This window comes from Lissotriton vulgaris, chromosome 6, assembly GCF_964263255.1.
Source record: "Lissotriton vulgaris chromosome 6, aLisVul1.2, whole genome shotgun sequence".
NCBI lineage: Eukaryota > Metazoa > Chordata > Amphibia > Caudata > Salamandridae > Lissotriton > Lissotriton vulgaris.
In genome coordinates, this window is record NC_141694.1 from 434752194 (window position 1) to 434767141 (window position 14948).

The 14948-nt window shown below is 47.5% G+C and overlaps 1 protein-coding gene across 1 annotated transcript in view; it reads left to right on the forward strand.

Moving 5' to 3' along the window:
• Positions 1 to 14948, forward strand: part of ZNF451 (zinc finger protein 451) — an 837322-nt gene that overhangs the window by 32425 nt on the left and 789949 nt on the right. Inside the window, exon 2 of the mRNA XM_086926452.1 lies at positions 12768 to 12848. Coding sequence (XP_086782578.1) covers positions 12768 to 12848 — 81 coding nt within the window. The remainder of the gene's footprint in view (positions 1 to 12767; positions 12849 to 14948) is intronic.

A 14948-nucleotide genomic window follows, 5' to 3' on the forward strand; every position in this document is an offset into this window, starting at 1 on the left:
ACCCCCTTTCACATTGGAACGGTTTCCCAATCTCAAACAGATTCGGAGGTCTGGAGGAAGTAGATTGACTCCCTAGGCACTCAGGTTCCCACATAGCGGGCAATGTACCATCTTTCCCAGCCCATGGGCGTCCCGGGTCCCTTTGTTTAGGCATCGAACCCTCAGCTACTGTACATCCTTTTGGCCTAGTTCGAACACAACACAGCTCTATTTTTGAGGGGGGTATGTTAGCTAAGAGTAGTGCAGACCAACCCGAGCTGACTGCATTGGGAGCCTTTAGTCCACAAGGTAGGAATGCCCAGTCGGAATCCTCGCATATCCCACCAAAGGCCCCTGTACAGGTCTCACCTGTATCTGTAGGAAGTCAGTCTGAGGGAACCATGGTCCTTACAACCTCCTGCAAAACTTCACAAGATGAGCCCCTTGACAGGTCACCCCTAGCGGCTGTGCCTATCTCAACTGCTTTTGCTTACTCCCCCAGTCAACCTACCACAGCTGTACCTCCTTTAAAGATTGTAAGCTGGAATGTGGCAGGGCTAAACCGGAACTTTGATAATCCCGAATGGAATGTGTTCATAGAGCCTTTTGATATTTGCATTTTGCAAGAAACCTGGACCTTGGACCCAAAACATAGAGCAGGATTTACCACCTATTTTGTCCCAGCTCTTCAACAAAGGGGTTCAAAGGGTCGTCCGTCTGGAGGCCTTTTAATATGGGTTAGAATTGCTTTGGGTTTAAAAGTGAGCCATAGGCCCACTCATTCTCCTGACTTGCAGAGGATCTCAATACAATGCGAGGGGGGTAAGATGCTAGAGGTTTTCAACTTATATTTGAGGAGCGCCAGGTGCGGGACGTCAAGCCTACCTCAGACAGGTCTTAGCAACGACCTAGCTGCTTGCAAGATTGACTCTTATATTCTCCTTGCAGGCGACTTCAACTGTTGTTTCGAACCGCTGGCAAAGGAGGATATCTTGAACTCCTTTGAAGAAGATACAAGAAGGGGTATCCCGACCTTGTCCCTGGACCCGATTCCCAAATGGACACAAAGTGCGATAGATATCAATGCACTCTGTTTGGAGCATAATTTGAGATCAGCGAATGGCCGCTCAAAATCGGACCTTATGGGAGCTCACACTTACAATAGAACGGGTCACTCCTCTAGAATCGATTTTATCATCCTGAACTATAATTTATGGGCATTCCACTTGGATATGGAGGCTGTTGCATCCTGCGATAGCGACCACAACCCCCTCTGCTTAACCCTCTCTCCAAATTGGCTAAACAAGAAGTACAAGCAAGCACCCATTTGGAAGTCATCCCATGAAATTGTTCCGTCCAATTGTGGTAGGCGTTTGAAGTGGGCAAAAGTTAAAGCTGATGAGGCAAGGATGGCGCAAGCCGGGTCCATCTTGTCAGTGGTGGAGCCTCGGCTTGACGCTATGAGCCCAGCCAGTACAAAAGTCTTACCACTTTTTATTGAGACCATAGTATCACTGAACAAATTGTTTACTATTCAATATGCTAGACCCAGGGTGGGTTCCAAAAGTGATTCCAATGCTAGAGACAATTGGTACTCTCCTACATGTCGTACTGCCAAGGGGGAGCTTATTGCTGCAGTTAAGAGTAGGGACAAGGTCGCTATTAGTTGTGCGAGGAAATCTTACAAAAAAACAGTGGTTGAGGCAAAGGAGGCTCATGATTACCATTTCTGGTGTGACCTAACTGAAGCTAGTACCTTGAAGGATTCCAAGCGGTTTTGGGATCTCCTAAGAGCAAGGAACAAGCCTGTTGACCAACAAATAACCTGCAATATTCCGGGTGATGCTTGGTTTGCCCACTTCTCCAAGCTTTATTCTGTTGCACTGGACTTGCCTCCCCCATGCCCGGGACCTTTGGCCATTACAATAGCTAATTATCTTCCTATAGACTTCCCTTTCACTAGCCAGGAAGTTGAAGGGGCTATTAGGGGCATTGTCCCCAACAAGGCTCCAGGCCCTGATGGTATCCCAGGGGACTTACTCAAATCCTACCCGGTAGTATGGAGCAGATTAATTGCTTTACTCTTGAATGAGGCTCTGTTAGGGGGATCCTTTCCTGACTCTTGGAGGGGCGCAGAAGTTGTGCCTATTTTTAAGAAAGGCAGCAGGGACGACCCAGCAAACTATCGCCCCATAAGCTTGCTGGATTCAACCCAGAAGGTTGCGGGGAAAGTTGTTCTGGGTAGGATCCTCCAATGGGCCGACGAGGAAAAGATCCTGTCTGATTTTCAGGCAGGTTTTAGAACAGGGATAGGCACCATCGAGCAAACATTCCGCCTTCTGATGATATATTGGAAGGTGGTGGTGCTGGGAGGGGGTACGTTATATCTAGTCTTTATAGACTTGAGAACGGCCTTCGACCTAGTCCCACGGGAACTACTATGGAATGTCCTCGATGGTCTAGGGCTACCTAGCTACCTGTTGTTCTTGCTTAAAAAATTCCATGAAGGCAATTTCGCCCAGATCAGGTGGGGTGTCCAGGGAGAAAAAACATCTCGCATCCCAGTAAACAGGGGCGTCCGCCAGGGTTGTGTGCTTGCCCCCACTCTGTTTTCTCTATATGTCAACGGAGTGGTGGACCATCTGCTGCAACACCCTGCGGATGCACCTACCCTGGCGGGCAGAAAGATCCCAACGCTCCTGTTTGCGGATGACACCCTCCTGATCTCGAAATCCCCAGCAGGCATTCAGAAATTGCTTTCTAGCTTTAAATCCTTCTGTGATAGCAGGGGTTTAGCTATAAATATAAGCAAGACCAAATTCCTTGTCCTTAATCCACCCAAGAAATCCGTCGCCCCACCTGTTTTAGACTCCACCCCCCTGGAGAGAGTCAAAGAGTTTGACTACCTGGGAATTCGCTTATGTGACACAATGAGTTGGAAGGCACACCATCAAAAGGTGTTCCTGACGCACAAAAGGGTCACGGGTGTGTTGCTCAAAGAACAACGAGCCTCCTCATTGAAACCAATCGGGGCAGTGCTAGATATCTACAGAGCAAGGGTTGTAAGTGCAGCCTTATATGGCGCCGAACTGTGGGGCACGCAGAGAGTCGATACGTTGGCAAAGATGGAAAACAACTTCCATAAAGATCTGATGAGGCTACCCCACAGCACTCCCACAATCCCCCTCTTGTTGGATGCAGGCACCCGCCCAATTTGCGAGCAAGCAAAACTGCGCCCTCTGCTACTTTGGTCCCGGGTATGGAATGTCCCAGAATTGTGTAGCTACGCTGATGCCCTGAAAGATCTGTTGTCTCTCCCAGGTTGTAATAAGATACCCTGGCTCAGGGAGGTAAAACGATTGCTCTATGAGCTGGGATTGGGAGATGCTTGGGCCAATAAAACAGCACCGTCCAAGCTGCTTCTAAAGAATGCCTACTGGCTATGGGTAAATAATAACAGAATGCGTAGCCCCAATCTTAGCAAATCTGTTGCCCAATTTCTACTTGTTAAAGATCTCCCCTTCAGGGAACCCTACTTGGACCTAATCCACAGTTCTGGAGACAGATCACTCTACTTCAAATTTAGGGTGGGTGTTCTCCCCTTAGGATTGTTTACTTCTTCTTGGAATCCTCCCTATCAAACGGTGCCATTTTGTCCTTTTTGCGACCTAAGGGTTGAGTCTGACGCCCACCTTTTGTTTGAGTGCAATGCTTATGCAGCTCCTAGATTGAAATGGTTAAAGCCCCTGTGCAGAAGTCTGGGAACAAGATCACACCTTAAAGCACTACGTATCTTGCGCTCTGATCCCCGCCCATTCTTTGCATGCTGCATGGCAAAATTTCTCGGCTGGGCATGGCGCATACGATCTGCAAGAAAGCTATTGATTCAATAATGTCCTCCTTTCTGTGATCTGTTTTTAGATACTAATGTAAACATTTGTAAGGATAGCTTAATCGTGTATTTTATGTATTAATGTCTATTATGATTCCCTACGGTATTTTTATTATGCACCTTTGTAATGATTTTACTTTTTGTACTGCTTTTATGATATGTACCGTATCGAAATAAAGCTATACTACTACTACACATACACACACACAACCACACATACACCCACACAACCACACACACAACCGCAACAAAAAGTTTTATGAAAAATTGACTCTTTTAAAAATTCTGATTACACCAGAAGCACCCTGTTTTTTTTGGCTGTCAGCTGTGAAAATATTGCCCCCATTTTTATCGGCAGAAAAACCGCCGCGGTTAAAGCGTTAATCACTATTTAACACCGGCATACCCGTTTTTGGTCAACTACCATTTATTTATAAAGTTTTAGATTGTTTTTTATTGTGTACTTCCATTGATGATGTAAAGCGCTCTGATACCCTCAGATGGAGCTAGCACTATACAAAACCTTCAAAATAAATAAATATTCTGTATCCTCTGTTCAATTCTGGGTTGCTTTTTAGGTCTCGACCTAAAGCATTGCTTTAGCAATGCGTGTTTGTCGAGATTTCTAGTAAGCGGTCCGAAAAGTCTGACAAAATGGCGGTTTAGCCACAGTTCATGTGATCTATGCGCGTTCACAAACCAGCCACGTCACAAACCACCATTTGTCTGTGCCTCGCATCAGACTTCAAAGGCTGCCGCTCCCCCGCCCATCAGCATTTGTCTGTGCCTCACATCCGACTTCAAAGCCTGCCGCTCCCCCGCTCCTCCATCCCTTTCCTTCACACTTGGTCACATCCTTAGCTGAGCTTCACCTCGCCCCTTCCTCTGCCCTGCCCCACCCACCTCCTCTGCCCACCCTGCCCACTTCCCTCCCTAAAATATCTTCCTAGCTCCCTGTTTCCTTTCTCGCTTCCTTGTTTAATATTGCCCTCATACACAATAGCAGCATTTCCCTGGTTGCTTTCCACCGTCGCTGCTTCCGCCTGGCCACCACCCTCCTACATAAACACAGCGTTTCACTTATTAGATAGGCCCGACACAAATGCTGTGTTGTGACGCGCTGAACGCTCAGCACACACGGAGTGTGCCTGTTTGTGAACAGTCCTGCTGTCAACCTTGCCTCAGTTTCTGTCCACTTCCTTTCTTCCGTTTTCTGCTTACTGCCTCCGAGCTCAAACTGTAGCATGGCGTCCTCATACTAGTTCCGAGCTGCCTCTCTGCAAACCCGCAGATGCTTTTTGTTGGGGGAGCCCGACCATGCCCAGAACAATAGCCAGGTAAGTAAAACTTCTAAAAAGGCCAAGTTAAGCAGGTCCGATACGCAAGTACAGAAAGTCAGTGTTCAATTCATTTCACGCAAAAATGCAAGCTATTTGCAGTGCGTTCTTTAACCCAGCTGACATTCTCAACTCACAGCCCCCTCTCTCACGATGGTGCTCGGGGGGGTGCTGCTAAGTAAGTTTGCCCCACTGCAACTAAATACTCCACAGAAGCAGACAAATGCCACATGAGCACAGCCTGGTTGCTGCATTTTGATGGAAACATGCAGCCGTCACCATTCGTGAAATTAAGTTAAGTAAAGCAAATTCAGTGGGTCTGCAAACATCCACATTCACTTATTGAGGCAAGCAGCTTTCCCTCTACGGATGACTTCCTTATTTCACTGTTGACTCTTTTCTTTCACTCTTCAGTGTCACACAGGGGCTGCACTGCACTAGCCGTACCTAGCCATGTCTGAGCTCTGTCAGCTGCAGCTGAATCATTGTGGTGTCAACTCCACCCTCCAAGTCCACCCTTGAAACCTGGGCCGATAATCGTGATCATTACCTGCGCCATCTTGCCCGATGGTCCTTTTCTACGCTCACATAGCCCGCAGCCATTTTGATCGACTGCAAACATTTTGTGTTCTGTTGTTCATCCCTGTTTCACCTGCACTTCCACAAGTATCTGTATAACCTTCTGACCGACTTGGTATGTGTGCTAAGGGCCATAATCAAGTGGACATGCCCATGTTTGATGTTATCTTAAGAACGACATTCTATTGCCACCGCAAACCTCTCCATTCCTTGTTCCTCTTCTCCCCCCCCCCCCCCCCCCCCCACCCCTGTGCATGTATCCAAAGATTGTAGATACCAAAAGGTCCAGCACTAAACCTGGTTTATTGCACCCCAAAGAATGCACCTCCCGATGGACAATGGAACTTGTTTTCCTATCAATAGTAAAGGACGTTAAACCCTGACCAGTCGCACATTTTCCCGACCCTGAGGCAAAGGCCAGCTGCCTGATAAACATCATATGTCCAACTGTTAATGATTGGGAGGGTACGAACCAACTTGTCTGAAATGTATGGCATCTTAGCAACCCCCTACCCCCACATCTTCAACAAAGCAAGCTCCATCATCGCACCCTAACTCCGGAAGATCCTCAACAGCTCCTTCTAGACCGCCACCTTCCCGGAGAGCTGGAAACACGCTGAGATCCACGCCCTACTCAAGAAACCCAAGGCAGACCCAAAGGACCTCAAGAACCTCCGGCCCATCTCCCTGCTCCCGTTCCCAGCGAAAGTGTCAACAGGCAACTGACCCACTTCCTCGAGGAGAACAACACCCTGGACTCGTCCTAATCCAGATTCTGCAGCAACCACAGCACCAAAACTGCCCTCATTGCCGCCACCAACGACATCAGGACCCTGCTGGACAACGGCGAAACCATGGCCCTCATCCTCCTGGACCTTTCGGCCGCCTTCGACACAGTCTGCCACCACACCCTATGCACACGCCCCCACAACACGGGGATCCCCGACAAAGCCCTAGGCCGGATCACCTCCTTCCTCACCGGTAGAACCCAGAGAGTCCGCCTTCCTCCATTCCGATCCGAAGCCACCAAGATCTGCGGCGTGCCCCAAGGATCATCCCTCAGACCAACCCTCTTCAACGTCTGCATGGCACCGCTAGCCAACATCTTCCAGTCGCACAACCTCAACATCGTCTCATACGCCGACGACACCCAGCTGATCCTCTCAATCACCAAGGACCCCGCCACCGCCAAAACCAACCTCCATGAAGGAATCAAGGCTGCCACTGAATGGATGAAGAAGAGTTGCCTGAAACTGAACTCAGACAAGACTGAGGTCTTCATCCTCTGCTCCACCCCATCCGCCTGGGACGACTCCTGATGGCCGGCAACGCTGGGAGCTGCACTGACTCCTACCGAGCACGCACGCAACGGGGGATTCATCCTGGACTCATCACTCTCAATGACCCAGCAAGTCAACTACATCTCCTCCTCCTTCAACACCCTCCACATGCTTCTCAAGATCTACAGATGGATTTCGACTGGAACCAGAAGGATGGTCACCCAGGCCCTAGTCAGCAGCAGGCTGGCCTACAGCAATGCCCTCTATGCGGGAACCACAGCAAACTCCAGAAAAGACTTCAACGCGTACAGAACGCCTCAACGCGCCTCATCCTCGACATCCACAGCCACACCACTGCCCACCTGAGAGACCTGCATTGGCTTCCTGTCAACAAGAGGATCACCTTCAAGTTCCTCACCCACAAAGCACTCCACAACGCCGGACCAGCATACCTCAACAAACAACTGCAGTTAAATCAAACGAGAAGAGGGCATGCGGAAACCTTTTATAATCCTCAGTCAATGGAGAAGGCACACTTTAATGCAACTTTACTGCATCTTGTGCGTGCTTTCACCTTATAAATATTTAACACATGAACCGAGGCAGATGAATGCTTGAAGCGAGAAGTGAGGGAGAAAGGGACGGAGTGAGGGAGAAAGGGACGGAGTGAGGGAGAAAGGGACGGAGTGAGGGAGAAAGGGACGGAGTGAGGGAGAAAGGGACGGAGTGAGGGAGAAAGGGACGGAGTGAGGGAGAAAGGGACGGAGTGAGGGAGAAAGGGACGGAGTGAGGGAGAAAGGGACGGAGTGAGGGAGAAAGGGACGGAGTGAGGGAGAAAGGGACGGAGTGAGGGAGAAAGGGACGGAGTGAGGGAGAAAGGGACGGAGTGAGGGAGAAAGGGACGGAGTGAGGGAGAAAGGGACGGAGTGAGGGAGAAAGGGACGGAGTGAGGGAGAAAGGGACGGAGTGAGGGAGAAAGGGACTAAGGAATGGAGAGAGGTAGGGACAGATCGAGGGGGAGGGAGGGAGGGAAGGAAGGAGGAAAGGAGAGCGAGGGATGGAGGGAGGGAAGAAGAGAGGGAGGGAGAGGAAGGGACGAGGGAGGAAGGGAGAGAGGAAGGGACGAGGGAGGGAGGGAGGGAGAGTGGGAAGGAGTGACAGAAGAAGGGATAAATGGAGGGAGAAAGGAAGGGATAAATGGAGGGAGAAAGGAAGGGACGGAGGGAGTAAAAGAGGTTGTGAGAGAGGGAGGGGGAAAGGAGGGAGATAGGAAGGGATGGAGGGAGGGAGGGAGAGAGGACGGGCTGTAGGGAGAGAGAGAGAGAGAGAGGGAGAGAGGACGGGCCGTAGGGAGGGAGAGAGAGAGAGCGAGGGAGAGAGGACGGGCCGTAGAGAGAGAGAGAGAGAGAGGACGGGCTGGAGGGAGGGAGGGAGAGAGAGAGGGAGAGAGGACGGGCCGTAGGGAGGGAGAGAGAGAGAGAGGACGGGCTGGAGGGAGGGAGAGAGGGAGGGAGAGAGGACGGGCCGTAAATGTAAATGTAAATGTATTTGAGCTTATATAGCGCACAGCTACCTGCAGTGGGTTTCCCGGCGCTTGCTTAGGGAACCCGTCCTGGTATTCCCCTGTGAGATAACCCCGGCAGGGTATCCTCAAGGTGAAAGCCAGGCATCCCGCCGCGAGGGGCCGTTGTGGAGATTAAGCAAGCTATTGCCCAGAGTCGCAGAGTGTGAACCCGTGAGTCGAGAAGGCACCGGAGCGAGAATTATCGAGTCCGTGGAGAGAGAGGGAGAGAGGACGGGCCGTAGGGAGGGAGGGAGGGAGGGAGAGAGAGGGAGAGAGGACGGGCCGTAGGGAGCGAGGACGGGCCGTAGGGAGGGAGAGAGAGGGAGAGAGAGGGAGAGGAAGAGAGAGAGAGAGAGAGAGAGGACGGGCCGAAGGGAGGGAGAGGGAGAGAGAGAGAGAGAGAGAGAGAGAGAGGACGGGCCGTAGGGAGGGAGAGAGAGAGGACGGGCCGTAGGGAGGGAGAGAGAGAGAGAGAGAGAGAGAGGACGGGCCGAAGGGAGGGAGAGGGAGAGAGAGAGAGAGAGAGAGAGAGAGGACGGGCCGTAGGGAGGGAGAGAGAGAGAGGACGGGCCGTAGGGAGGGAGAGAGAGAGAGAGAGAGAGGACGGGCCGAAGGGAGGGAGAGAGAGAGAGAGAGAGAGAGAGAGAGAGAGAGAGAGAGAGAGAGAGAGAGGACGGGCCGTAGGGAGGGAGAGAGAGAGGACACGGGCCGTAGGGAGGGAGAGAGAGAGAGGACGGGCTGGAGGGAGGGAGGGAGAGAGAGAGAGAGGACGGGCTGGAGGGAGGGAGGGAGAGAGAGAGAGGACGGGCTGGAGGGAGGGAGAGAGAGAGAGAGGGAGGGAGGGAGAGAGAGAGGACGCGCCGTAGGGAGGGAGAGAGGACGGGCTGGAGGGAGAGTGAGTGAAAGTAAGAAAGAATGAGAAAAAGCAATGAAGAGAGGGGTGAGAACAAGAAAGAAGACCCGAGTTAAAGAGAGAAAAGAGAAAGACCAAGTCATCTACAAAAAGGACAAGAGGCTGTGCTGGTGGAGGTTCAAATAAGCAAGCAAACGAGGGACCAAGCCAACCGATTATAGCGGGGCACCGTCCTTGAGAGGTCTATCGCAACTAAACAACTAGGAAAGGCCTGCATCTCACTGTACCATCAATACGAAAAAAGTAAAGATCGTGAAAATCAAAAAAGTAACACCAAATATGCTGGAGGATGACAAAAAAATCATAAGAAAACCAATGCTAAAAAAAACAAGTTCTTGTTGAAATCATGCTACAAAACAATGGCAGTGGGCAGAGTGGCACAGTGTTTTTGTATATGCACTGAAAAGGGTGGCAGAAGGATAAGGCATGAAAACCGCTGACTTGCTTGAACATGGTGTTAATTATCAATGGTGGAATAGCGGCCCTTTTCTGGCCATGGGACGCATCGTTTTAGCCCCAGGCGTTGGCCAATACAATGATCCACTGTGTACAGACAGGCTAGGACAGAGGGTGCTTCTCTTTAATCAAAAGTGAACATGGGCGATGACAGCTGGAAGAGACTGACTCGCCCTGCTGGCACTGTGTTCGAAAATGGCCAAACAGACCGCAAGTACTGAGGTGGGTTAGTCCTGACCCTGGATGACTGAACAAACCAGGACACTCGCACACAGTTGCAGCAGTAACCATGGAAGAGTAACCCAAAGCTGTGAAAGCGCTAATGATACAAGATGGAAAGACGAGAAAAGAAAGAAATGCAACATTAAAACAATATTTATTAAAGAGGAGAATAAAGTTCAAATATAACATGGACAAGACGGAGACTAACATAAATAAGATGCATACGCAGCCCGCAGCGAAAGTGAAACTACTGGGCTAACAAGTGGGAGGAATGGTGGGAGTGCGGGAGAGCGATTCCCTTGCAAGAGCGAACAAACCTATGTTGCCAAAGCTCGCTCCCGCAAGGGAAATGCCAAACGTGCACTCATTGCTATTGAAATCAATGCAATGCGTGCACGTTTTTGGTTGAAAAGCCAAAGCGATTTCTATAGGTCTTTTTCCTAATCAGCGCATGTGCGCTGCGTAGGCGAGACCTAAACAGTCCCTCATCCCCCAGGATATTGCAGCATGGGTTAGCAAATTTTGCAGCACAAATATGGAGTTTTCGCGGCACATATATGGACATTTTGTGGCATTTATTCTTTGTTTTGTGAGTTATATTACAAAATGAAAGTTTACACCAAAGCTTGGTGTACATAGTATTTATGCTGCCAGGTCTATTCACTGCATGTATCATGGAGTATTTATGTTCACATTAGATTCACTTTGAGCACTTTGCCATCATCACTTATTAATTTGTATATACTTGGTGGAGAATACAATTGTAATTGTTACCAATGAGAAGGCCTGTGTGAATTGTGATCATTTATAATTGAGACAATTTATTTATGTTCAAGGTCTTATATATATATATATATATATATATATATATATATATATATATATATATACATATTTTACCGTGAACAAGCAACTGTGGGTTGCGAAACGCGTTGGTGTTGTACCCTTACATGCTGAAATCTTGACTAATAAAATCTGGAATTTGGGAAGAAAAACTTTTTGTGAGTGCGGAATTCTTCTATCGTTTGATGGATTTGTGAAATATATATATATAATCTGTTAATGAATTATACCCATGGAACTTGTATGCTTATTTCTTTAGGGTTTAATCTTGGCCATGTATTCAACATTCTTCTGAGCAGCCCAAATCTAGCCAGATATTGTGCTGTTGATTATAATTTAAAAACAATAATGCTTCGATGGATTCTTCTGAGAGGGACCACGGTCTGGCTGACAAAATAATTTTGTAAATACTGTTGCTCCTTTCAGCATTTGCAGAACTGGTCAGATAATTTGAAGGTTCTGCCCCGTTTACATCAATATTTGGTACACTTGGTATACTCCTTTGGTCTTTAACTAATCAACTGCTAATTTGGCCTTGAGGATGCTGAACTTTGGAAGAGGGGGCATTTCAAAATTATAGATATCACGCTCATATTGTAGCTTTAGATACTCATGGAAGTGGGATTTGTGTAATCTTAATTACTCACTTGTGACTGAGATGTCCTTAATAGGGGTTTCTTTTCGTTGTCCTAATATTATCCAATTGAGATGTACAAATGTAGTCCCACTGAGCAAGAGAGGTTGTCTCTCCAAGTGAGCCACATTCCTCATCAGAGTGGAGTCTATTAAGTTAGCTTGCGGTCCATCTTTGTCCACTTTTAACTTTATTACCAGTATTTCACTGATACTGCCATTATATGAGGAATTTAGGATGGCAATTAAGTCGTATATTAGGCATTATCATTTAGTGCATTACAACTATTACTTTCCAAGTGAGTAGCAAGTCCATCACACTACCCTAAAAGCTTATTGGTGATCACAATAAATTAAGTTCCCCTATTCTACAATTAAATGTCTGCCATGGCCAAGCTATCTTAATTAACCGAGCAGTCATTTGAGGGTAGGTTTTTGTTTGTATAGTAAAATTTGAATACTGGCACCGTGGTGTCTTCCGAGCTATGCTACTTATTTCTGCTTTGTTTGAATATCTCTTCCTGTGTATTTATTGGACAACTCACCCATCCTGGTTTCTTGTAATTAAAACATCTTCAATATATTTCAAAGTATTGATATATTTTAGAAACTGAGAGAAGCAAAGCTGCCACTAACACCTACATTTATTACTTATTCTTTGTATCAGATGTTTCACCTTTTGTTCATACTTGCATTGCTAGGAATCTTGAATTGCTCCTTTTTCTTATGAACTTTGTCCAACAAAATGTTGTTTCATTAGAAACCCCACCTTCTAAAATCTACAAAAATGTGCATTTGCTCATTTTTTTGGTCTTTGGACATAACATTATTTATCAAGTTCACGCTTTTGATATTTGTGCTCATCCACAAACTTCTGCCAGGAGAGTCTTGTTCAATGTTTCTAGGCTCTGGTGCATACATTTTACTATGTTAACATGCGTGTTAGTGGGTACTGAGATTTCGTTGTTGGTGTTTTTATTAGGAGGCAGAGTCTGGTGCATACATTTTACTATGTTGATAACATGCGTGTTAGTTGGTACTGAGATTTGGTTGTTGGTGTTTTTTTTAGGAGGCAGTTTCGCGACCTGTCCTGGATTTCATTGACCTGGTTGATAGTGATGATGAAGAGCCCAGCTGTTCTCAGGTTGTGGTAAGTGCAAAATGCTCATTTCACATGTAGATTTACTAAGCCAACACTTCTAAGGTCAACTGAGTGTGAAATCCTTCTTTTAAAAAATGTTCTGTTTTTTTATTTGTTTTAACATTTTGACTATAGAGCATTACATCACTCCTTAAGTGTGAAATTGCCTCCCAGTCTACATCAGAGCTGAGATGGATGGATGGAGGGAGAGATGGATGGAGGGAGGGAGAGGAAGAGAGAGAGAGAGAGAGAGAGAGAGAGAGAGAGATATTCAGAGTTTACACAATTGCTCTTGTCTAATCCCGCAGGGAACTTCAATCTTAATCCTATGTGGAACTCCAGAGTGGGGTCGTCTTGGGGTCTAATTCTAGAGTTTACCCCTTTTTTTTTTTTTTTTACATCCTGGTGCCTGTTTGTCTGTTAGTTCCACATATTTTGAGCGGGTCCCATACATCCTTTGGCAGAGAGTTGGGCGGGAGTAGTTCTGCGTAGTTAAGTATCTGCTCCTGCCAGAACAATAAATCCTTGATCCATTCCTTAAACTTAGGAGCTCTGCCACGTCCCCATCTGCATGCCACTCTGCACTTGGCGAGTAATAAACCAAATGCCACATACTTTCTATGCCCAGTGCCAATATTTTCAGTGTATTCCAAAAGAGCCACCATCGGGGATGCTATTAGCGTCAACCATGTCATCTGTGCCAGAGCTATAAAAGTTGCTGCTAATACTCATTAATTTTTGCAGCTCCAAGCCAAGTGTAAGAAATCTTCACCCTCCATTCCGCATCTGTCATTATCTCTGAGCTTATATTTGTGCAGTTTGACAGGTGTGTAATAAATACGCTGAAGAAATTGAAAGTTTATGATGCGAAAGCAATTACTAGAGAACACCTTTTCCATTTGTGAGCAGCAATACTCCCATTGCTTATCTGATATCTCAATACCAAGGTCTCTATCCCAGCTTCCTCCAACGGGGCATTAGTCTAGCACCTCAGTGGTGTGTATAGTATGATATAAAGAGGAGACTATATGGGTAGCTGTCTCAGATTGCAGCAGTAAGTGGAGCTGTGGTAACGTTTGTGGTTCTAGTGGATAGGAAGGCGTAACCTCTTTGATGCCTTATCTCAATCTAACACATAGGAATATTTCCATAGGGGTGGGTATCTGGTTAATAAAAAACTGCTCTAGTGTGTGGAATTTACCATCCTGATATAGATCTCCCCAGCAATTAATATCTGTCTTTTGCATGACTTTTTAAAAATCCTCCCTCTTGGATTACTTGTATATTCGTTATCGGGACCGGGAGTAGGGGTGAATATATCACTAGAGCTTGTAATAGTTCAGCTATGTAATGCCAAGCTTTTACGGAACATGTGACCGTAGTTGGGTCTTTTTCCCCGGGCCTAGAAACATCCTGTAGGGCCCCCGTCAATAGAATTGGGTCAGACAGCCATTGTTCGGGCTGGACTGTTCCCATGAGGCACAGGGTCAGATTGATTGGCATATGGCCATGTCTGAACTGGGGTGGCGGAGTGAGCTAAAGAATGATGATGGATTGAACCCAGATAAGTTGACTTTGGGTGAGCGCTTGCAATGTTCAACACTCCGTCCAACATCCCCTTTGGTTTTTCTTTGTTTGCCCTAAGTTGGCAGTGTATGCCCAGACGTGGGTCCCCTGCTCACTTTGCCACTGGATTCAAGCTAGCCTGGCTGCTGGCGGCTGATTATCCAGAAACCGGTCCCAGGATGCTTGTTTCCGGTCCGGGGAAGACATGGCTTGGCAGTTCGGGCTGGACTGTTCCCATGAGGCACAGGGTCAGACTGATTTGCATATGGCCATGTCTGAACTGGGGTGCCAGAGTGAGCTAAAGAATGATGATGGATTAAACCCAGTTCAGTTGACTGGGGGTGAGTGCTTACAATGTTCAACAGTCCGTCCATCATCCCCTTTCGTTTAGCCATAGTTCCACAGCTACTTGTGGCATACATTTGGGTGAGTGGAACCAGTAATGCCCATAGTGAGCTTGGGCACAAACATAATACAATTCCAGGTCTGGGACTTCAAATCCCCCCTGGGGATAGGGTCTAGTGATTGTTTCCCATTTTAGCC